This window comes from Peromyscus eremicus, chromosome 4 (assembly GCF_949786415.1).
Source record: "Peromyscus eremicus chromosome 4, PerEre_H2_v1, whole genome shotgun sequence".
NCBI classification, from domain to species: Eukaryota; Metazoa; Chordata; class Mammalia; order Rodentia; family Cricetidae; genus Peromyscus; species Peromyscus eremicus.
This window is the reverse complement of record NC_081419.1, coordinates 15,711,306-15,736,097: the sequence shown is the minus strand read 5'-3', so window position 1 is coordinate 15,736,097 and position 24,792 is coordinate 15,711,306. Positions and strand designations below refer to the sequence as shown.

At 50.2% G+C, this 24,792-nt stretch overlaps 1 protein-coding gene across 1 annotated transcript in view; it reads left to right on the top strand.

Annotated features, from left to right (window-relative positions):
- Positions 1 to 1,920: 1,920 nt before the first annotated feature.
- Positions 1,921 to 24,792, top strand: part of Ccdc187 (coiled-coil domain containing 187) — a 45,482-nt gene continuing 22,610 nt past the window's right edge. Inside the window, exons 1-7 of the mRNA XM_059258812.1 lie at positions 1,921 to 2,489; positions 3,063 to 3,568; positions 7,264 to 7,362; positions 9,265 to 9,357; positions 16,565 to 16,681; positions 17,161 to 18,317; positions 18,778 to 18,872. Coding sequence (XP_059114795.1) covers positions 2,347 to 2,489; positions 3,063 to 3,568; positions 7,264 to 7,362; positions 9,265 to 9,357; positions 16,565 to 16,681; positions 17,161 to 18,317; positions 18,778 to 18,872 — 2,210 coding nt within the window. The 5' untranslated portion in view covers positions 1,921 to 2,346. The remainder of the gene's footprint in view (positions 2,490 to 3,062; positions 3,569 to 7,263; positions 7,363 to 9,264; positions 9,358 to 16,564; positions 16,682 to 17,160; positions 18,318 to 18,777; positions 18,873 to 24,792) is intronic.

Here is a 24,792-nt window from a genome sequence, read left to right as displayed (position 1 = left end):
GTGTGGTTTCTTCCAGACAAGTCAAACCCCAGTTGGTGGAGACAGCTCAGTCCCTAGGCAATTTCCTGTGGGTGGGAAGCAGGGCTGCTAGCCCAGCGAGGAAGCACTGTCTCCTGGGCTCAGAACCACCTCTAGGAGAACATAACAGGACTTCGTGGGCTCCCTGGTGCCAAAGGTAACCATTGTTCAAGGGGGTTATGTGATAAAACTTTTCCTAGAGAGACACAACACACATGTCTACTCACCCCAGATAGAGAGCCCACGACAGATCAAAGTAGGGATACCACCAAAGTCTAGCTTGGAGAACCCATGAGTTTTATTGGGGTTACTACAGGAGCAGAAATGACTCAAAGATAGCCGCGTCACCAAAGCTCACCCCAGCATGGGTGACAGCTCACAAAGCTGGGAACCTGGAACACACTGCATAGCTTGCCAGCAGCTCAACAGGCTGGAGAGTGTCCTTTCTAAGTGACTCTGATCTAAAACTGTTCCAGGCAGCAGTCTTTTATTGATTACTCTGGCAATGAGGGGCCTAGTAAATCTGGTCAGTTTCAGGGACTTCCTGAAGTTATTTTGAGTTGTTTACCTCCCTGCTTAAAGAGCTTCCCTTCAGTTTGTAATGTTTCAATCTTGGCAGAAACTGTTACATAACAAAGGTCAAGTCCCTAGAGATTGGACTTGTACTTGGGTGTTGACCCTGGTCCCCCATCTTACAGGCAACAAGGTGGGAGACGGGACCTTCTGGGGAGGCTCTTCTGGGCAGAGAAGTCTAAAGCAGAGCTGGCTAATCCCCCAGGGTAGTGTGGTCATTCTCTGGGTAGTGTGGTCATTCCCTGTTATGATCGGGCTTCCTCATGTCCTGGCTTGGGCTAGCATGCCCCAGTCTGCTATAATCCTAGCTGGCTCTCTCATCAGAGGTACGTGCCACCTCTTGTAGCATGTTTGAAAAATCTAGGTCTACATGTTTTCAAGACATCTAAAAACACTTGATGCTGTCCTGCAGTCCGTTCATAGAGGCCACTGATCTCTTGCAAATGTCATCAAGGAACATATGAATGGGGTCTGCTCCAGGTCTGCCTATGGGAGCAGATGAGTCCAGGCAGGGCTGACTCTAGGCCAGGGCAGTTAAGGTAGTTGTTACAGCCAAGAGGAACACACACATGACTGTAATAGTAGACCTGGGCCCCCAGGTGGCAGGGCTCACCCTCCACATCCTCCTGCCTTGTCCCCACAGGAATTTCGTATCCCCGTCATGGGTATGCTACCTACTTCACTAAGGGTTTCATCCCTGCAGACCTGCCCTAGGACAGCCAGTTAGAAGGCCTCTTCTCCCTCAGCCTTAAGAAAGTGGTAGATGGAGAAGCCGGCACCCGGTCTGTCCAGGGCTCTGGGACTCAACTCTAGGGTCTGTGCCAAAATGTCCTGGCTATGAGGGAGCGCCTAGGAGCTGGTGTGGTACAGGTAGCCTCCCTTCACGATCAGGCAGTCTGTGCTTGGAGTGCTGTCTTCAGGAATTTGTATCCCCTTCCCTACATCAGACCCTTTAGTAACAGTCTCAGGGATGACATATAGCTCAGAGGTAGAGGCTCACCCAACATATACAAGCCCTGTGAACCATCTCCGGCATCGTTAAGGAAAAGAAAAGTCAAGTCTTGGATATTTTTCACGCTGCTGTAGTCTTCTGTTCTCTGGGGACTCTTGGGAAAAGCCCTAAGTCTCTAGGGTTCCTAATCTTGTCCACACCTTCTCTTCCCAGCCAACAGGAAAGAGATTGAACAGCAGAGGCCTATGATGCGCTCACAGTCCTCCGGTGGGGCGTGGTCCCTGGTATCCAAGGTTATCCTGCTTAGAGCTGGGATCTGAGTCCTTTGTCTTTTGAACTGTGCTGAGCACAGGGCTTACCAACCACAGAACCCCTATCCTTCCCACATTTTGACTTCCAGAAGTCTCTGTTGAATGTGTGCTCCCTAGAATGTCAGGGACAGGTGGATGCTGTCTAGAAGTAGGTGTCAGCAACATGTAGGGGCTGACACCTCAGGCTGCCACTCAGTGACACGGGGTTATTATGCTGTCATGGGCCACCTGGAATTCTCTCCCACCCCATGAGAAGCAGCCCATCAGGAAGTCCCACAACCATTGTCTACCCAGGGCTAATACTCGTGGTCCTACCCATATTCAATGACTGTCCTGAGGGGCAGAGGACCCATACAGTACCCAGAGCAAGGCAGTAGCTAGTTCAGGATGGGTCCTGGGTGGTAGACCTACAGGCTACCATGTGACTATACTGTTAGACCTGGGCCCCCAGGTGGTGTGGCTCACCATCCATACCCTCCTGCCTCGGCTGCAATGCCAACCCCGGCCATGGGTGTGCTGCCCACCTCCCGAAGGGTAACCCTGCAGACCTGCCCCAGGGACAACCAGCAAGGAGGTCTCTACTCCCTCAAGGCCTCGGGGAGAATGGCCAATCAGAAGGCCAGCACCAACCCCAGGTAGTGTTTGTGTGGGCGTGGACAAGACTGTCAGCACTGCTACTAGCCATGTGGTCACCTTCTCCCAGGGGTGTCTTCTTTGTGGGAGGAGGGAAGATGTGGAGGTCGAGTGTGAGGGTCTCTGGCCAAAACCTGCTTGTGCCTTTGGGTTTGGCCTGGCTACTCCTAACTTCAGTTTTCTCATCCATAAATTGAATTTATCATGGTACCAACTTTAAAAGGTTGTGGTTATGCCGGGCGGTGGTGGCGCACGCCTTTAATCCCAGCACTCGGGAGGCAGAGGCAGGTGGATCTCTGTGAGTTCGAGGCCAGCCTGGTCTCCAAAGCGAGTTCCAGGAAAGGCGCAAAGCTACACAGAGAAACCCTGTCTCGAAGAAAAAAAAAAGAAAGAAAAAGGTTGTGGTTAGTGTCTGAGGGAGAATGTCAGGGCATGTCCACATGGTGGGGGCATTTTCTGGTCCCTCCTGTCTTTCTCAAACTGTGAGGTAGAAATAGAGAAAAAGGGGTGCTGGGGTTACAGGACTCCATCTGAGGTATTCCACTCTGACTGGCTGTTCTGTCATTCTCTCCAAGGGAAGAAGTGTTCCATTCACATGAAGCCAAGGACAGCCTTCTGGCCACATTGAGGTGGCCTATGCTTTCTCAGCAGCTGGGTACTCTTTGGACAGTTCCCCATGTGACCTGGTCTGACTATATCAAGGAGCCAGGCCCCTCCATGAAGGCCTGCCACCTGCCCATGTGGTCTCCATGCTGGGACACCAGGGATGCGAATAGTTCAGTGTCATCCGGCCGAATCTCTGGTTCCTCAGGGGGGCATGAATCATGCGCACTTTTCCATGGGCCCTGGAAAGAAAGGCCACCCCTGGTGTTGGGGCCCCAGCGTCAGCCTAGGAAGAGTAACCCTCGTCTGGAGCAGTTGAGGGACAGGATCCGAGCCCAGGCACAGAGGCAGGCTAGCTGTGCCTCCCTGGGTACCTCAGTCCCATCTAGTGCCTCATGCATCTACAAGACCCCCTCGACAGTGCTACGGCGGAAGAACCCCAAGGGGACAAACGCTCCTCCAGTGCCTACTTGCCCAGGTCAGTGGCTGCTTTGCCCAGCTGGTGTGGACCACAGGCTGTGGAGGAGAATGGAGGGCTGGTAGGAAGGTAATATTTCAGGCCAGGCTATGGTGGTGACCCCGGCACACGGGATAGACAACCGGGAGTTACATGTCATATGTTCCTAAGGCCCCCAAAGAGGTTTGAGGCCTGAGATGCCAGTGTAGCTTGGGGTGGGGCTTCTGACCTCAAGTTAGCATGAAGAAAATTCATCGTGGTGCCAGTGAGACGAGAGGAATGGAGCCTTGGAAGACAGAGACCCAGAGGGCCTGTGGGAGGTGTAGTGTCCTGGGAATGGGGTCTTTGTTTTGTCTCTGCAGCCTTAGAGGGCTGTTTAAACAGGCCTGGGCACCATCGGGTGCAAGTGGCAAAGCCAGTGTGAGATTTAGAAGGCCCACCTGCTACCTACAAGCAAGACAGGTTGTGTTTTCTGGAGCAGGAAAGGCGAGTGGCAGTTAAATGCCTGAAGAGCTTCCTGTGGGAGATTCTGGAGGCTAGGCAGCTGCTTAGGGGTTTCTCCAAGGAGGGGAAGGGGCTGTTTTCTAAGGCAGTAGCTTGTTTTTAAAAACCATGGTAAAGCACAGAACATAAGTCATCTTACTGTTTAAAAACTTCATTACATTTATTTATTTGTGTGTGTGTGTGTGTGTGTGTGTGTGTGTGTGTGGGAGTATTGCCACACTCCAGGTGTGGAGGTCAGAGGACAGCTTGCAGGAGTCAGAGTCTCTCCTTCCACCATCCATCCTGGGGAATCGAACTTAAGACGTGAGCCTTGGCAGCAAGCACCTTTACCTGCTGAGCCAACTCACCCGTCCCATCTTTACCATTTAGAAAAACGTTCTGTTCATTGGAGGCATCTGCTCCTTGTTATGCATCCTCGCTGTGCAGCTCCCACCACCATCCTTCTCTAAAATGACCCATCCTTCATATTCGACCCCAGTGGCCCCATCCTCTCCCCAGACCCTGGCACCTACCTTCTACTTCTTGTCCCTGTGGGTTTGATGACTCTGGGCACCTCCTAGAGATGGGATCCCACGGGACTTGTCCTTCTGTGACTTTCTTTCAAGGAGTACATTTTTTTTGGAAAGTACAGTTAAACACAGAGGAAGAAACAAAACTCGTCACCAGTCCCCATGTGCCTTTGCCCCAAGCCTGCCCCGGCCAGCTCTCTGAGGTGTGTCCCTGTGTTAGATAGCACTGTGACAAGACATCTGAGAAAAAGAACCTACAAGAGGAGAGGTTTCCTTGGCCTGTGTTTCAGAGGGCTCTGTCCACGGCCATCCATTGTTTCTGGGCCTGCTGAGAGGCAGAGCATCACGGTGCAAGGGCGTGGCGGGGCGCAGCCTGCACACAGGTGCAAGGCATGGAGGGGCGCAACCTGCACACAGGTGCAAGGCATGGCGGGGCGCAGCCTGCACACAGGTGCAAGGCATGGCGGGGCGCAGCCTGCACACAGGTGCAAGGCATGGCGGGGCGCAGCAAAGACACACTTTGCCTTCCTATCAGGCTCCCCCAGCCTGTTTGGCTAGAAACCCGTCAATGGATTAACTCATCCCTAGAATTAGCATTTGGTCACCTCAGGTACTGTCACCATTTGGGACAGGAGCTTTTGAGACCTTTTAATATCAAAAACATACCATTCTGCCCTGGACTCTGAAGGCTTCTCTCGGAGCAAAAATCCACTTAGCCCACCTCCAAGAAGCTCAAAAGTTCTAGAATTGCTAAAAGATCCCTTCAGACTTCCATAGCTTAAATTTTTTAAGGTTTTTTTTTTTTTTTTTAATGCATGTAGTGTTTTGCCTGTGTGTCTGACTGTGCACTACATGTGTGCCTGGTGCCCATGGAGGCCAGGAGAGGGGTTTGGAGTACATAAACAGTATGAGCTCATATAAACACATCAGTATGAGCTGCCTGGTGTGCGTGCTGGGCACCAAACCATTATCTTCTGCAAGAAGAGAGAGCGTGCTTAATTACCGAGCCATCCGTCCAGCCCCTGGAGTGTGAGGTTTGTGTCCAGCATTTAGGGTGCATGGGAGCATGACAGGAGCTCCAGAGGGCTTGGGTAGCCCCACCTCTTAAGCCCCACTTGCTGCGGCCCCCACGTTCTCTCTCCTGGGCTGGCTGTGTTTGCTCCCTGCAGCCTTCTTCAGCGAGTCTCCTGTTCCTGGAATCTCTGACTTCCTGGGATCTTCTCTGCAGCTCAGACTTCACCTTCAGAGCTTCAGGCTCCATCCTTCCAAGGGCAGTAAATTTGCAGGGATCTTGACCTTGCCTCCCAAGACTTTGCTTTGAAATTTCAGCAGAAGCCTCCATGAGCTCCTTATCTCTGTGTTCTGCATGCCTCAAAAGCAGCATCACATGGGCAATGCTAAGGTCTGCCACCAGCTCGGCAGTAAGTGGGCCCACTTAGACGTTCGCTTCAGTGGCCTTTGAGCATCTAGGTGTTCCTCTGCAAGCGGGATGCCCCAGCAGCTCTCTCCTGAAATTAATCTTCATCCGGATCATCCTCAGCTCCAACTTTACATAAAGCTTTTTTTTTTTTTTTTTTTCTGGCCAAACCGAAGGCTTTTCAAATCCTTCTCTGCTTCTTGCTTCTGACTTTCACTGTAAACCTGGCTAAAAGCCAGTAATACCTATGCTACAGCCTGAATGCTGGGTTGCCTTGGAATTTCTTCTGTGACATTAAATAATTCACCGCCTTTAAACTCAGCCTCATACACAGCCTCAGAGTGAAGACAAAATGCAGAGAAGTTCTCTGCTACTGTGCAATACATGAGGTCTCAAGTGTAACTCCTTGCAGAACCCAGACCTCAAGAGCACAGGCTCTACTGTGTGTATTGCTATCAGGACTCTGGTCTGAGCTTATGCCAGAGTCCCCCATTAACCTCAAGTGATGACTAATCTCACTTGTCAATTTGGTGAGATGTAGAATCACCTGGGCAATAGGCTTATGGGAGATGAACTTAAAAAAATAATCCTGTGTGTGTGCATGATGTATGTGTGTGGTGGACATGTGTGTCATGGCAAGTATGTGAAGGCCAGAGGGCAGCTTTGTGACATTGGCTCTCTCCTTCCATCTTTATGAGGGTTACATGATTAAACTCAGGTTACCAAACTTATATGGCCATGTGGTTTTACCCCCTGAATCATCTTGTTGGCCCCAGGATTATATTAATCGAGGTGCCCACTATGGGTGGCACCATTCCCTGGGCTTGGATCCTAGACTGTATAAAAATGAAGTTTGCTGGGCAGTGGTGGCACACGCCTTTAGTCCCAGCACTCAGGAAGCAGAGCCAGGCGGATCTCTGAGTTTGAGGCCAGTCTGGTCTACAGAGCAAGATCCAGGACAGGCACCAAAACTACACGGAGAAACCCTGTCTCAAAAAACAAAAATTAAAAAAAAAAAAAAAAGGAAGTTTGCCTGTGGGATGGCTCTGCTCATAGTTGGCCCGAGAAAGCTTCCAGGGCAAGATGTTTGTGCTGGCTTTGATGAGAATGATGTGTGACTTCTTAGCTAGTCACAATGGTAATGTGCCCAGATGACCTTGTGGGATGTGTTTTCTGGCCTAAAGTATGGAGCAAGAGGAACAATTTAAAGGCTTTCAGGGGCTCTAAATTGGAACTCCTTTCTGGAAATTATTTCACTCTGTTCTCTTCTTTCCATTCATCTCCAGGGTCAGGCATTCTTCATGCCACTGAACACAGAAACAAAGACAGGGTACCTCTCAGCCTGAGGCGGGAGCTCTCAAGGACTCCCCAGCACCATACTTCAGGTGAGTGGCTCTAGGTTGGACTCTAAGACTAGCAAGGACGCTTATGGTCAGAAAGGATCCTGGCTGGAAAGGAGTCTTGCAGGGATTTGGAGACATCCTGCCATTCTCAGGAGCCTGGGTTCTCATTCTCTGCCTCTCAAGTGAAGGAGTCAATTAGGGATGTAAAGCAAGGACTGTCCCCAGGCCCTTCCACAGCCTTACAGGCCATCCCCATTCTTAACCCACCTCGAGATCCCTGCCAGCCCTGAGGCTTGTTATTCCATTTTTATGATGGAAGGCATTGCTCAAGATGACCTTGCCTGGCCCTGGGGTGCTGAAAGATGGGGGGTGGGTCAGAAGACTTTGAGATCATGACAGCTCTGGTTTTGCTCACACTTCTGATCAACAATAAAGGAGCCTGGATAGAGAGGTGGTAGGAGCCTCAACCCTGTCTGAGAATGTTGGGCTCAGGGGCTGCCGGTTAGACTGCATGTTAGACTCATGCTGTGTAGACACTTAGAAGGTTTTGCAGATGCAAGGGAGGGGGTGGAGGGGAAGGGGCATAGGTGGTAGCCAGCTAGGGTAAAGGCTGGTCAGTACTCCAGATGGCAGCAGACACAGCCACAGGCATCGTAGGGCTTGCCCCGCCTTGTGGTTGTGAGTCAGTGGCAGATGTAGGTGGGTCTCAAGCTGCTTGATGGACAGCTGACAGGACCTTCTTTTTTTTTTTTTTTTTTTTTTTTTTTTTTTTTTTTTTTGGTTTTTCGAGACAGGGTTTCTCTGTGTAGCTTTGCGCCTTTCCTGGAACTCACTTTGTAGCCCAGGCTGGCCTCGAACTCACAGAGATCCGCCTGGCTCTGCCTCCCGAGTGCTGGGATTAAAGGCGTGCGCCACCACCGCCCAGCAGACAGGACCTTCTTAAGCCTTACGTTCTCTTCTGCCTTCCATGAAACCCTGTTCCATCAGCTTCCAGATAAGCCATCTTTTCTTTCTTTCTTTTCTTTTCTTGTTTCTTTTTCTTTTTTTTTTAAATTTTATAATTTAATTTAATTTTACATATCAGCTATGGATTCCTCTGTCCTCCCCCCTCCCGCCCCCCCTTTTTGGTTTTTTGAGACAGGGTTTCTTTGTATAGTTTTGGTACCTGTCCTGGATCTCACTCTGTAGACCAGGCTGGCCTCGAACTCACAGAGATCCTCCTGGCTCTGCCTCCCGAGTGCTGGCATTAAAGGTGTGCGTCACCACCACCCAGCGATAAGCCATCTTTTCTTCCATACTACGAAAGTGGCTACTGGGCTACAGGTCAAGTTCAGAATGCAGAAGTCACAGCCCTCCCAGGCCCCCTCGTCCCCAGCTCTTGACTGTCACATTTTCCTTCCCTCTTCCTCTGGAAGCAGGATATGCAGGAAAGCCTTGTACCTATTCTGCTTCCTATTTCTGTAGAGCTGATGACACTGGGCATGTCACATGACAGATCCCACCGGACAGGTCCCCCCAACTCCACTTCCTTCTCCTGCTTCTCTTTTTCCTCTTTCTTTTTTTAGTCCTCTTCCTCTTTCCTGTTTAGACAGGACCCCAGAGCTTGGGTTGGGCTTGAACTCATCCTCCTGCTTCAGCCTCCCAAATGAATGAGTCTACCCTAGTTGGCCACTGAACTTGCTGTGGGGCTTTGAAGGGTCTCTCTTCCATCAGAGAGATGCTACCATGTCTGTCAGTCAGTTCCAGCCTCGTCTTCCTCCCCTCGTAGGAGTCATGTCCAGGGCAAAGATGCTATACCTGGATTCCCTTGGGGCTTGGCTCATTCACTCATTCGTTCACTCAGCAAACATGAACCCAGGCCCTAGTGTCAAGGTGAACGTGTTGCCTACTTGCAGGTTGTCTGATTAAGGTTCCCCCTCCCTCTCTCCCCCTCTCCTCTCTCAGTTCCAAGGACAAACATCAAAAGGATCAGAAGTGGTTCTTACAAAAGAGAGATCCCAAAGTCATCTGTCCCCCGCAGAACTGCCCAAGGCAGAGGTGAGGTTTGCTGCTTGGGACCACCAAGTCTGTGATTCTAGCTGGTGAGGGTGACACAAGGCTCTTGATGCTGTGCTGGGGACATTGGCTGCCAGCTCGGCCACATGCAAGGAGGCATGGGGGCCCTGGGATCAGAGGATTCCTTGCTGTGAATCGGGAGTCTGCAACTCTCCAAGTGATGGGAGCTGTCCCTTAAGCTCCTGCAGACTGGAATGACATGAAGCCGTTTGGCCACACTCCAAATGTTATCAGCCCACTGCTCTTCAGAGTAGTAACATGTTGGAAAGACGGAGAAGGTGGAAGCCCAGCCTCTCCTCTTGTCTGAGGTGTGTTGACGCTTTGCTGCCCTTCCAGGAAGAGGGCGTGCCTTCCCTGATTTGGGATCCAGGATTCTAGGTGGAGGCATGTGGGATGGGACTCTGTGAGCTGCCTGCACGTGCCCCACTTGGCCTGTGAGGATGTCAGTTTTACGGCAGGTCCTCAGGGGAGCTAGTTAGTGACCCTGTGGGCAGCAGCTGGGCCTGGTGGGCTTCTAACTAGGACACCCTCTTTCCTGAGCTTGGATACTTATAGACACCCAGCCTCCTGGGAGGCGTGCTGCCTCTACGGCTTGTGGGGGTGAACAGAAGAGCCCCCTCCATCTAACTGGATCCATGAACCCCAAAGAAAGGCCAGATGTGTTTTGAGATTGTTGGGAGTCAAGAAGGGTCTAGGATGTCTTTGAGGTGTGCTGAGAGTGAGGTAGGTTGACTCCCATTTTGTAGATGTGGAAACTGAGGCCCAGGGAGGTTTGGCAGCCTGCCCAGGGCCACATAGGCCCTGACCCATCTAGCTCCAAGCCTATGCTTCCTGCTGGAGAGCCAGGTGTATTTTGAGACCATGCCTGAGCCCTTGTTGAGGCCTTCTGCTACAGCAATACCATTAAGACTTCCCAAGTAGGGGGGATCACTACCACTGGGGTTGAGGTCAGTTTGGCAGGACTAAGTATAGAGGCCACATAGGGCCTGGGAGTACTTTTTGAGCTGCCTCTGCCCTGTCTCAGTTTCCCCATCCCCATGAGGTCACTATTCTGGACCCACCAGCATGGGTAGTGTGTGCTCTGTGCATACTCTCCATTTCTACTCAGTAATCCTGCTTCCTCTGCTCCCAAGCAAAGCTATGTCTTCTAGAATAATGAGTCTCTGCCTAGCCCACTGAGTGCTTAGCAGAGGGTGCACACAAGCCCTCCAGCTGGCCAGAGGTGACACAGGGTGAGAAGGGCACCTTTGGAACCCAAGAGTAAGAGACACTGAAACCCCAAGAAGGTTCTGGAAGGTCCCCTGAAAATGCATAAATGCAACCATCTTCTGCATGATCATCTCCCTCGTCCCCAGCTTTTTGTTGTTTTCTTGTAATGGCTTGCTTGAAAAATGACCTGCCTTCTGGCTGACACAGGGTCAGAGGGCATGCCACTGGCTGCATTCATCATCGAAGTCACCGTGTCACCCTGACGGTAGTGACCATTAGTTTCTGTCGGTGACGAAGCCACAGCTGGGCTAAGGAGAGATGAGTTTGGGTTCAGGGGTCAGAGCCACAGGACTTGGGAATTGGATGAATTAGAAATTTGCTGTAGTTAACAAAAAATTAAATCACAATAGTTATAAAATATTCATCCATCCGGGCCAAAGGAAAATGAAGCCCGATATTTAATTTCAGATTATATCACCTCGCTTTGCATTTTTTATCATAGATTAGGTCGGTCTAGAGCTTTGACAGGGCACTTGGGGACTCCATCCATTTCCACAGATTAAAAATCCTCCCGTAAAAAAATTAATTGTCATTAAACTGCTCAGCAGAAGAAAAAAATGTGCCCATCAGGACCCATTTATCGACCAGGGCTCCTCTGGTGGGCTAATGGGGAGGCTGGATGACTGTGAGAGAAGCCAGTGGGGGCTGTCCTCCCTACGTGGGGCCTCTGGCCCAGTGCCTGGCAGAGGGAGAGAGAGCGCGCGTGACCAGGTGAGTGCAGCACATAAGGGCAGGACTGAGATGCCTTCTTGGGAAGCTCAGCCATCCCCCTCCCTACTAAAACCTGGATGTGGCCAGCCCAGCCAACAACCTCACCCTGAGACTGCAGAATTCTGCTCCTGTTCCTGCCTGCCTGTGAAGGCAGAAGCCATCCTTGGCACTGTTGGGAGGCACTGTTAGACACATTCACCTCCTACAGATGGTGAAGTGTAGGCACTAGCCCTATAGCCATAGCTGATGAAGAGCAGCTGGGATTAGCCCCAGGTCTGGGCCTATGAGGCCCCAGGGTTAACCTTTCTTGGCCTGGTGTCCTGTTCTGCAGCAGGAATGTCTTGAACTGTCTCCATTCAGTTATGCAACCATCTATTAAAACAAAAGCACATTTGCATACTAATGGGATGCCTGTGATTATTTATTTGCATATTTTGCATAAAGGATTAAATCTTTCCTGAATATTTGATACTGCAGGATGCAAAAGCATCCTCAAGGTTTTTCAGAGTTGATTGATTTTCTACATAAATATGTGCTAGGAGTGTGTTAGGCCTATTTTAGAAACTGTTGGAAATTCTGTCCTAATCCCTAGTCAAAGTCCACTTAGCAGGGTATTTTTAAGTTTATTTTACAATGAGTGTTTTACTTGCATGAACGTATATGCACCATATACATGCCTGGTGCCTCTGGGAGCCAGAAGAGGGTGGCTGATCCCCTGGAACCGGAGTTCCAGGCAGCTGTGAGCCACTGTCTATCCTTGACTCTAAAGCCAGAATCATGGAGCTCTGCTGCTCGCTTAGGCTGGAACATGGCCTCCTTGTTCAACTACTTCTTCACCAGCTGTCTGTTTTCCATGGTTTCCTTCACTGTCTAAGCTTGACTGTCCTTGAACTCGATCTATTGACCAGGCTGGCCTCAAACAAAGAGATCCACCAGCTTTCTCTGCCTTCTGAGTGCTGGGATTAAAGGCATGCACCACCACACCTGGCTCTAAGTTTTTCTTTAATTCCTTTTCACAAGTTGGAAACTTAGCTGGGTTGGATCTTGCCCTGAGGTCACCACTCCCTTTATTCCATTTCTTAATCTGTTTGTCTCCTAGAAAACAGGGTTTAGCTCTATTCCACTTCCTCGTGCCCCTTTTCTCAATCTGTATATTTTGTATTTTTCCTTGCTCAGCTTGCTCCTTTTCATTATCAATCTTCATTAGAGTTACCACTAGTAACCACACAACAGAGTCTATATGAGGCTGTTTTGAGATTTCCTCTGCCAATGCCATTAATCCAAAACTCTTCACTTTAGCCTCAGGCAGACTTTTCAGGCAAGGGCAAAAGTATACTGTAATTATGTGCTCCGAGTGTGCTATATGGATGTGCTCTGCCACATCCACAGTTTACAGTAAGATGACAGCTCTTTTACACAGGCTTCCACAGAGCATGTGAACCTGTGAGTATGTGTGAGTCTGTGTGAACCTAAGCGTTACAGCTTGTGAGTGTGTAAGAATGAGCTTTGTGAATATGAGCCTTATAAGATATTGCAAAAATGATCCCTAAGCAACATACTAAAATTCTTCTCCTCTGAAACCTCTTGAGCGGGGGCCCTCATAGTTCATCAAATCACACTGAGCACCACTGTCTTCCATGCTCCTTCTAGGATGGCCCATTAAGCAGTACTTAAAACATTCCACTGTTTTTCTAATCCACAGTCCCAAGGTCCATATTCATTCAAACAAAAGCATGGTCAGCAATCAAAAGCTATCACAGCAATACCCCAGTCCCTGGTACCAACTTCTGTCTTAGAGTTTCTGTGCTGTGAAGAGACACCAACTCTTTTTTTTTTCTTTGAGACAGGGTTTCTCTGTGCCTGTCATGGATCTCACTCTGTAGCCCAGGCTGGCCTCGAACTCCCAGAGATCCACCTGCCTCTGCCTCCCAAGTGCTGGGATTAAAGGTGTGCGCCACCACCGCCTGTCTTACAGCAACTCTTATAAAGGAAAATATTTAATTGGGGTGGCTTACAGTTTCAAAGGTTTAGTCCATTATCATCATGGTGAGACACAGTGGCATGCAGCAGACATGGAGCTGGGGAAGGAGCTCAGATTTCTACATCTTGATCTGCACTCAATAGGAAGTGAACTGTCACACTGTGCATGGCTTGAGCATAGGAAAACTCAAAGCCCATGTGTTGTTGGTTTTTTTTTTTTTTTGGTTGTTTTTGAGGGGCCTACCACCCAGCTTAGCTTGGCTTGTTTCTAGCCAGCCTTTCTTAAATTATCCTGTCTTCTTTTGCCTCTAGGCTTTTACCTTTCTCTGTTTCTGTGTATCTTTTCTTCCCTTCTTATTCTGTGTCTGGCTGGGTGGCTGGCCCCATCTTTTCTCGATCCTTCTCTTGCTCCTAGATTTCTCCTCCCATTTATTCTCTCTGCCTACTAGCCCCACCTAGCCTTCCCTGCCAAGCTATTGGCCATTCATCTCTTTATTAGACCAATCAGGTGTTTTAGACAGTCAAAGTAACACAGCTTCACAGAGATAAACAAATGCAACATAAAAGAATGCAGCACATCTTTGCATCATTAAAACAAATGTTCCACAGCATAAACAAATGTAACACATCTTTATAATATTCCACAACACCCACCCCCACTTCCTCCAACAAGGTCACACCTACTCCAACAAAGCCACACCTCTGAATAGTGCCCTTCCCTTTGATCTTATACGGATCAGTTGCATTCGAATGACCACAGATGCTGTGTGTTTAGAAACTTTTTACTGCTGCCATTTTTTTCTACCCCCACATTTTCAGTTTTGCGGAGCTGGCTGGATCAAGAGTGGTATGTCTGTGTCTGGGAGTATGCAACCCCATATAGGAGCAAGACCTACAGTTTAAGAAGCTGGGGCCTAGAAAAAGCATGGCCTGGAAGCCTTGTCCCCATGGAGGGTGTGGCTAGGTGCAGCCCATCCTCTGCCCAGGAAAGGTAGTTTCAGGCCTGGAGAACTGAGTGACTCGGAACAGTTCATCTCAGCAGAGTTCTTTCGGTCTGAAGAGATCCCTCAGTCTGTGTAATATAGGGCTTTGGTTTTCTTTGGCCTGGATAGGTGAATATTTTACAACTATCATGATTTAACTACTTTTCTAGATGTTTTTAAATTTTATGTGTATGGGTATTCTGCTTACGTGTACGTCTGTGCACCACCTGGATGCCTGGTTGGTGCCTGAGAAGGCCAGAAGAGAGTGTCAGCTTCTTGAGAGCTGTAATTAGTGAGCTGCCATGTGGGTGCTGGGATCAAAGCCAGGACTCTGGAAGAGCGGCCAGAGCTCTTTCCTGCAGAGCCATCTCCCCAGTCCCCAATTACATAGTTTCTAAACTATGGAAGACTGCTAATTTAAATCACAACTGTCAGGTCAGTGGAGGGAGGAGTGTGGAGAAAGACTTAACTCAGGTAGTCTGCCCTCAGGGGTCAGTGCTCTGGATAGTCTGAGCTGTGATGTGCTACCCTTAGGAAACAGGGCAAGTCCTGCTGAGTCCACATGGAGGTGTGCTCTCAAGCCTCAGATAGTGTCCCTTGAGCAGGAGCGTGGGTGCAGTAATCGGGAACACACAGGTGTGGTCTGAATTTTTCAGAGCTGGCTGGACCCACAGTAGTATGTCTGTGTCTGTGAGCATGTGTGTGTGAGAGCCTGTGTGTAGATGTGCATTGCACACATATGAGTGTACAAAGCATGCATATATGGTTACTTGTGCATTTGAGTGTGTGATCATGTATGTGAATGAGTGATCGCACATTTGTGATCCTATGTGAATATGTAAGCATGTATGCTAACGTGAATGAGCATATATGAATGCATGTGAGCCTTAGTTGAGCATGTGGACATGTGAGTATGTGGATATATGTGAACTGTGAACCTGTGTGAGTGTGTGTAAGCATGTAAACATGTGGATTGTGACTCTGTGTGTGAGCATTGTGGCAGCCTGTGTAAGAAAACTGTGACCTTACTGTGATGGGGCAGAGTGTGGAATGTTTGTCCCACAAGGTGGCCTTCTAGAAAGAATTGCGTAAACTATGATAAGTGAATGTACTTGAAAGCAGGGGCATGATGGGAGTACCCTGGCATGTCCACATTATCTCCGTAGAAAGGACATTCTTTTGTTGTTGTTGTTTTGCTTATCTGTGGTTTTTTATTCTGTTTTTGTTTTTGTTTTTTTGTTTGTTTGTTTGTTTGTTTGTTTGTTTTTTTGAGACAGGGTTTCTCTGTGTAACAGCCCTAGCTGTCCTGGAACTCACTCTGTAGACCAGGCTGGCCTCAAACTCACAGAGATCCACCTGCCTCTGCCGCCCGAGTGCTGAGACTAAAGGCAAGGAAGAACATTCTGTGGTCTGCCACATCCATAGTTTACAGCAAGTTCACAGTTTTCTTAAACAGACTTCCACAGAGCATGTGAACCTGTGTGTATGCGAGTCTGTGTGAAACTGAGCGCTGTAGCTTGTGAGTGTGTAAGAATGAGCCTTGTGAGCACGAGGGAGTAGGTGTATGAGTGTGGGTGAAAGGCCTGCTTCCTGTTTCTGTGGGGCCCTGTGACTGGGGTTGTCGTGATGGCCAGTCAGTGTTGGCATTGGCAGATGCGATCTGAGATTATGAAGTAAAACCTTGAATAATCCTGTTTATCATAGGACAGTGTCTGGTAAGGGAAGCTCAGCTGTGCTGGTCATTTATTCCTGTACCATTTAAGGAGGCCTAAAGCCATCTCTGATCCTGGTCCCACTGCTGTGACTCTGACCAGCTTCGGAGTGTATCAGTCTCTCAGCTAAGGTATGTGGCCACGGCATTGCTGCTGCTGTGGCCCTGGCGTGGGCCCCTGGCTGAGTGGCCAGCTGCAAGTCTCATCTGAGGCTGCGGCCTTGCATTTGTTCCTGGTTGACCGGGCTGCGTGCCTGGGCTGGTGTTCAGTGGCTCACAGGTAGATCTGTTGGCGGAGAGTTTTGATTACCCTCTCTATTGAGCAGGATCCTGGGGGTTCACCGTCAGTCACTCTGAGAAGCACCTCGCCCAGGCTGGCTCGTGACTAAGCATCTGGCTTTGTTCCCACAGGGGTTTGGATGTGAGGGGTTTCCCTGTGAGCCCTTGCCGGGGGTGCCGAATTGTCTCCAGAAGTGGTATGAATCCTTGCCAGGGGTCTGAGGGCCGCGGTCCGGCTGTGTGTTTTCTGTTTAAGATTCTGAGTTGACTGGTGTGTACGCCTGGAGGAAAGGACAAGCCTTGGTGAGGCGGCTGCTTGGGCCCCCTCCTGCCCTCTCCCGGCTCCAGAGCAAGGCCCCTGCCGCGGAATTAGGTACCTCATGCCTCAGCTTCAGCCTGGTGTGTTTTGCTGTGGCATTGTTGGGTGGGCACAGAGGAGATTCCTGTGCTGCCCGGGAGGGCGGTAGCCTCTTGACATTTCCCTCAGAGATGGAAATTCGGGGATAATTGCTTTTTTACAAGCCTGAAGGGGAGGCTCTTCTCAGCTTTGGGAACAGAGGTACTCCTTGGGCTTTTGTGAAGAAGCAGATGAAGGGAGTGGCCACTCCCGTGGCGGACCCCTGCCACCTCTCCATGTGTACCCCATCAACACACGTGGAGCAGGTTGTTCACTCAAAAGCAGCCCCTGCCCTTCTTGGTGTGCGGATCGCGAGGGCTGAGGCTGAGAGGGAATTTGTAGGGCCAAGCCCGGGCCTCCTTGGTCACCCCATGATGCCCCCTGAATGGAGGAGCAGGTCTGTTCTTTACTCCAGCCCACAGACCCCAACACTGCTTCACTGCCTGTCTTTGCAGGCTCTGGCAAGAAAGCAGGAGCTGTTGGGGACTCACCTGCCCACACCTGGTTGCCTAAGCCTACCCGTGCCCACCGTGACCAGCAGGTTTCTGAGCACACACCCAGCCTGGCTATCCATGATCAGTCAGCAACTATCCAAGGCGCCATGGAGATCCTCCAGGACTTGCACCGGCAAATCCAGGCTGGTCTGGAGCTTGCCAGGCGGCCCAGGAAGCTCTTGTCATCAAAGCCACAGAACCCGGCAGGGAAGAGGCAGCAGGGGCCCCAGAGCACCTGGGACATGCAGGGCCCCTTCTCAAAGAGTGCTTGGGCTGCGACAGAAGGGACGTGCTCTTCCTTGGATAGGGCTAGAAACTTGCACAGCCAGCAACACAAGGAAGCAGTGGCTGAGCAGGAGTCTTGTCCACAGAGGGCCTGGACAGCACAGGGGCAAGACGCCTCCTTCCAGGGGCCTGGAAGCACCCCAGAAAAGCCAAGTCCCTTCTCACAGCGGCCCTGGAGTGCCCTTGCTTGGCAGACCTGCCCGCAGAGGGCCTGGGAAGCTCAGGGACAGGATACCTCCTTCCAGAGGTCTGGGAGCCCTATTAAAAAGCCAAGCCCCTTCTCAGAGCGCCCCTGGAGTGCTCTGGCTGGCCAGGCTTGCTCACAGAGGACTCACACAGCTTGCAAAGACTGGGAGGTGCCTGGGTCCAGTCCGTGGAGCTCTGTGGCCAGGCCACAGCCCGCTCTCCAGCAGCCCTGGAGTAGTTCTCCTGTGCAGAGATCCAGTCTCCACAGCAAGGGCGAATGTGTTGTCCCTCCTCTCTCAGAAGTCAAGCTAGCTTGGCCAGAGACTGCCCAGGGTTTCCCTCAGAGCAAACCAGCAAAGGAGCAGGACACACGGGAGAGCCCACCCTGCCCGAGGCCACTGCGGTCTCTGGGCCAGCCACATAGCTCTGAGTCCTTGCGTGACTTCATGCGTCAGAAGGCCCGGGCCCGTCGGCAGCAGGCGATGGAGCAGAAGGCCTTGGCTGCACACGCGCTGGAGCTGCGGAACCAGAGGCTGCAGGAGGTGTATCGGAAGCAGAGAGAGGCCATCCTTGGCAAGGCCATCCCTGTGGTCTCCCAGAGGAGCCCTGGCATCGTCACCTTCGTTCCCAGCACCGTACAGTCTGGGGTATGTGTTGGGTGGGTGACAAGGGGGTTAGCCAAGCCTTTGAGACTGAAGTTCTTTGCTACCCCTGCCTGCCTACTGCCCATCAACAGGTGGGTGGCTGGGTGCCACTGGGCCCAGGGGGGTGAGATGGCATTGGCTCTTGGCAGCTTGCAGGCATTTACCTGGGGACAGAGACCATGCCAGGGAGAAGAGGTTAGGTATGGGACACCTTTGTTCCTGGCTGGGGTGGTGGCAATGTTGGGGAATATTTCTAGCTGACCTTGGTTCCTGTTTGGTTGTTTGGGGGAGTTCCTGCACACTGTCTCCATAGGTAGACGAGGCTGGAGGGACCTATTTGCCTCTTCACCCCTAATTCTTTGAAATGCTCTGAAAGCCTGGGCTGAAGTCCTGGGTAGGGGCTGGAGCCCAAACTCTGAACTGAAATCAGGCTCTGGGTCTTAATGTGTCCTCTCTACTTTAGGGCCTGGAAGCCCCCGGGAGTCTGGGGTCACCACTGAGGAAGTGGAGCAAGGTGACATCTGGCATGGTGCTTGGGGACCGAGAGGCTCCAGACAGGTGGGTGGGGAGGGCAGAGATGTTCTTCCTGGGCAAAAATACAGGGATCTCAGAGTGGAGCGGCGGGGTGGAGGTGTGTGTGGGGGTGGTGGGGTGGTGGGAGTGGGGGGGTGGCGGGGTGGGGGGTGGAGGATGAACTCTGGGGGTGCTCTGGACATCGCTCGTGACAGTGTGGCTCCTTGGGGACAGTGTGGCTCCTTCTGCTGGCCATGGCAACCCCAGTGCTTTATAGAGCAGAGACACTACTGTGTTTTGCTGAGGTGAGAAAGTCACTGTGAATATAAATGATCCATTTGTGTATATGTGTGTGCAGGCATGTAAATGTACTTTGTGTACATGTTTCACATGTTTATATGTGTATGTGTGTGTGTAGGCCAGAGGTTGACCTCAGATATTGATTCTCAGGAGATATCTACCTTGGGTATTTGAGACAGGGTCTCTCCCTGGTACCTGCGCCTTGCTGATTAGGGTAGGCTGGTTGGCCAGTGAGCTCCAAGAATTCTCCTGCCTCTGCCTTTCTAGCATTGGGATAATAATCAATGTACCACCACATCTGGATTAAAAAAAAATGTGGATTCTGAGAGATTAAATCCATGCTTATATGGCAGACATGTTACTGACTAAGCTCTCTCTCCAGAACAACCTTTTGTTTGTTTGGTTGTTTTTCTTTTTCTTTCTTTTTTTTTTTTTTTTTTAGGTTTTTCGAGACAGTGTTTCTCTGTGTAGTTTTTGCGCCTTTCCTGGAACTCACATTATAGACCAGGCTGGCCTCGAACTCACAGAGATCCACCTGCCTCTGCCTCCCGAGTGCTGGGATTAAAGGCGTGCACCACCACTACCCGGCTTGTTTGTTTTTCAAGACACGGTTTCTCTGTGTAACAGCTCTGATTGTCCTGACCAGACTGGCATTGAACTTACAGAGATCTGCCTCACTCTGCCTCCCAAGTGCTGGAACCTTTTTTTTTTTTCAATTTTTTTCATTTTATTTATTCATTTTTTTTATGTGCATTGGTGTTTTGCCCACATGTATACATGTGTAAGGATATCAGATCCTAGAACTGGAGTTACAGACAGTTGTGAGCTGCCATGTGGGTGCTGGGAATTGAACCCAGGTCCTTTGGAAGAGCAGCCAGTGCTCTTAACCACTGAGCCATCTCTCCAGCCCACCTTTTTTTTTTTTTTTTAATGCTTATTTCTTTCTTTCTTCCTTTCTTTCTTTCTTTTTTCCCCCCAAGATAGGGTTTCCCTGGCTGTCCTGAAACTCCCTCTGTAGACCAGGCTAGCCTCTAACTCACAGAGAACCATCTGCCTCTGAGTGCTGGCCAGAAGAACCTATTTTTAATATATAAATGTATTTAGTTATTATTGTGTGTATGGAGGTGGGGAGCATGCCGTATAGCATGCCTGTGGAGGTCAGAGGTTAACTTGGTGGAGGTGGCTCTCTCCCGCCACCTTCACATGCGTTCTAAGGATTGAACTCAGGCTGCCACGCTTATGTAGCAAGAGCCTTTACCCACTGAGGTATACTGCCTGCTCCCTCCCATCCTGTTTTAAAGGCACAGGATGGGAGCATGGTGGTGTGCAAATGTCCCCTCTGCCTCCGGCATCCCTATAGGAGATCCACACTAAGCTGCCACAGCAGCCCTACTCCCCCATCTCACCCATTCTCTCCCCACCCACCCCTGCTCCCCTCACCCCACCCATACTCTCCCCACCCCCCACCCCGTCCTGCTCCCCTCACCACACCCCTATTCTCCTCCCCTCCCCTCACCCCTACTCCCCTCCCCCTACCCATACTCTCCCCACCCCACCCTTGCTCCTCTCACCCCACCTATGCTCCCCTCCCCTCCCCCCTCCCCCTCTGATCCCCAGCCCTCAGAAGGCAGCTTCTGACACTTCCCGTCAGTGGTGTCCTGAGATGGGGTCTCTCACCGAGTGTCCTTCCGTCCGCTCTCTGTTGGAAAGCTGTAGACAAGGCTTCTCCTTTTGTGACCTGCCAGGACGCCAGGGTCTCTCCACATTTCCTTTATCCGTTGCTTGTGGACTCAGGTGGTTCTCACTTTCAACTACTCAAAACGACGCTACTGGGGTCATGGGTGTGCACACGCTCGTTTGAACTTCTGCCTTTATTTCTCCTGAGGATAGCCCTGGGCTTTGTGCCGTACAACAGTCCAGAACAGCACAACCCTAAACGCTGAAATCCCCAAAGGAAAATAAATGTCTAACATTGAAAAGTACAGCCATGAAAGATTTAAATTCTGGAGACACACAAAAAAATTAAATTCTTTAAGAGACCTACTGACATTTCAAAGGGAGATTTACTTGAGAGACAGAAACATATAGTAGAACACTTCAGAGGCCACTATATCCATAAAATAGAGAAGCAGAACAGAGGTACCCGTGTCAGCGTTCCTCGGGGCCCTCCCGGGGACTGCATGGCAGTTCTGCGCAGACAGACCTCGCTCGGTAGGGGACGGCACCATCTCTGTGGTTGGGCACCCAGCTTTCTCACCTTGTCGTGTGGGTAAGGGATAAGCTGTCCTCCGAGGAGAGACGCCACCCAGAGAGTGGGTTCCAACAACTTAGTCTTTGACCAAAGCGGGCATCTGGAAAGGACATGTCATAGGCCAAGGGGGCGGCAGTGTTCCCTGGGTGCACATTTCGTGCACCCAAAGTCAGTGTGTGAGAGTGATCTTTCCCGAGCCACACTGGCCAAAGTGCCAAGAAATGATTAATTAGAATTCTCTCGAAGTCTTTACGGGATTTACACCTCCAGGCCTGTGAGGATGTGAGTGAAGATAAAGAGCAAATGAAAGACACCACTGACAAGTCAAATGTGGGAAAAGAACCAAAAAATAGACTAAAATAAAGCAAGATCCGAAGGGGTTGTGACTGAGGACTGAGGCATGGGTGGACTGTGGACAGTGTATACGGGCCATCTCTGAGAGATGATCCCATCCTATCCTTGGACTGTGTTTGGAAGTCTTGAGTCATGGTGGGAAGCTGCTGTTTTTCTGTTAGGGCCTCACTTCTTGGAGACCACGTTCCCATTCATTTCCTTTAATGGTCTCCCCAGTACTGGTCTTTAGATAAGCCTTTGCAGGCACAAATATGTCCCCAGGATTCTAGGCATTCTTCGGGATGCAGGAACCAAGGCCATACAGAGAGATGGATCCTAGCCACAATGCCCAGCTTGCTACCCTCTCTTGCAGGCTTTTCCCCGTGGGAACTGAGGGTTTCAGGACATTTGGGTTTCAACGTTCAGAATTTTAATATTTCAGGATCAGGACTTTAGACTTGGAGGAATTTACTCTTTCAAGATTTCAGCATTTGCGGTTATGATTGGCACCGAGTTCCTGGGAAAGGATTTCACCTGAGTGTCTAGCTCCTAATCCATTACCTCCTGTCCCAAGTGCCCCACATGCACCCATCACAGCCGGCTGGGAACACACGGCCCAGAAACGGGAGCCCAGAGCCCATTCCAGGGAGTCTGTGGGGTTTGTGCACACTGTGCTTCTCTCTGGAGTTCTTTGAGGAACTTGCAAGCTGATTGCCACAGCGGCTTCAGCACCTTCCATCTCCACCAGCAATGTGTGGGAACTGATTCCTCCCTTCTTGCCTTCCTCCTTCCCTCCCCTCTTCCCTCTCCTTCCCTCCCCTCACCACCAAAACAGGACAGCTCTTTCCCGCCTCCTCCTCTGGATCTTGCCAGCCACTCCCTGGCCTGGCTTCATTCTGGCCACCTACTAAGGGGTGCTCATGGCCAGCACAGGAAGGTGAGGAGGAGGAGGAGGAGGCACAAGTGATTGGCAGCTCCTTGTGCCAATGAGGAGGTTTCTTCCGGAACCGTCCTGCCCTAGGCGCACTAGGGACATTCTTGGGTATGTTTTTGGCGTTAGTGTTGAGAGGAACTTGGAGCTGACCTCCTTGGTGCCTGCTCCTACCCCTCTGTATTTGCCTTTAGTCAGGTGGGATGGACACTCCTCGTCTTCTTTCTCCTCCTCTTGACTCCTCTCCCCAACTCCTTTCTTCTGACTATCTTTCCCTGGCTATATCCTGAGATAACATGGCTGAAGGGCAGCCTAGATGCCTGGATCTGTGAACTTCTAAAGTAGTCTCTAGCTCCAAACAGAGGAGGACTCAGGTCCAACCAGGTACCACACCCATGGACAGTTCACCAGCCTGCATGGCTCCTCCAGCTTCCCCCAGCGTTAGAGAGGGTTCCCCCGTCACTGCCTCCCTTTACTGCATCCTGGCCCTTTTTCATTCCCGCTTTTTAAAACTATGCTAAAATATACATAGCGTAACATTTACAACGATAACCATTTTTTAAATCCTCAATCCATCTGGATTTTGTTTTAAGTTTATGCTTAACTGATACATAAAAACATAAAAATTGTACATATGGATGAATGGGGTACATGTGGTATTTTGATACATGCACACATTGCGTGATATTTAAATTAGGTTAAATGCATCCATCTCCAAACATTTATCATTTCTGTATGATAAAACATATTCAGCATCCTTTCTTATAAACGTTTGGTGTTTTACAGTATGTTATTATTAAGGGCGGTTAGAATAACTTCAACTATAGCCCAGTTGATCCGCTTCTTTCCAAGGTGTCTCCTCCTCGTCTTCCATGTTGGGAATTGAACCCAGAGCTTTACCCCGCTAGGCCAGCCATCTGCCCCTGAGCTACACCCCTAGCTTTTGTTTATGTATTTGCTTATGGCAGGGACTTACTATGCCCTGGCTGGCCTCAAACTCACAAAGATCCACCTGCCTCTGTCTCCTGCGTGCTGGAATTAAAGGTATTTACCCCCTCCCAGTCTTTAAAACAACAACAACCAACAAACCGAAGCAACCTTGATTTTGAGACAGGGTCTTATTAAGTTGCCCAGCAGGTTAAACTTATGATCTTCCTGCCTCAGCCTCCTAAGAAACTGTTTGTTTGTTTGTTGTTTTTCAGGCCTGTGCCGCCACCTAACTTTTTTTTTGTTTGTTTTGATTAACTTTTTTCTTTTATTATTGTTATTTGTTTTTGGAGACAGGGTCTCATTGTGTAGATCTGGCTGGCCTAGAGCTCATAGAGATACTCCTGCCTCTGCTTCCCAAATGCTGGGAGGCACTAAGGGCATGCAACATCACACACACCAGCATTTGTTCTGCTTTTTAGGTGAGGGTCTCACTGTACAGTTTTAAATTCACAGTCCTCCTACTTCAGCGCCTCAGAGTGCTGAGGTTACAGACATACACCACCATGCCTGGCTTAATGTTTTTAGGGGCACAGCCAAAAAACAGTGCACGTCAGTTTGTATTCCTATGCAGTCATCACCATCATCCATCCTCAGAACGTTCTCCTCTTCCCAAATGGATCCTCTGTCCCCATCAACACCAACCCTGAAGCGCCTGACAGTCCCTGGCATCCTCTGTCTCTCTGGAGCTGATGGCCTAGGTGAACTCAGAGATGTGGAATCCTGTCAGACTTGTCCTTTTGTGACCAATGCCGCTCAGCTTGATGTCTCTGAGGCCATCCCTGGTGTAGCAGGGACCATTCTCTCTTCTTGCTTAAAGTGAAGAGCATCCCATTGTGTGGATGGGCATCGTGTTGCCGAGCCGTCATTTATCATTGGACCTCATTTGTTTGTTTGTTGTTTTGCCTTGTCTGTTGGGAGCATTGCCACTGTGAGCATGGTGTGCAGACATCTGTTCACACCCCTGCCTCTGATGCTTTTACCCAGAAGTAGACTTGCTGGCGATTGTGTTAATTTGGTGTTTGCTATGTGAAGACTCACCAGACTGTTTCCCAGGGACTCCGGCATCTGACATTCCTGCCAGCATGTGTCTCTATACCTCACCCACATTTGGTCCTCGTCCTGTTGAGCCACATGTGGTCTGATATGTGATGTTCTAGCCT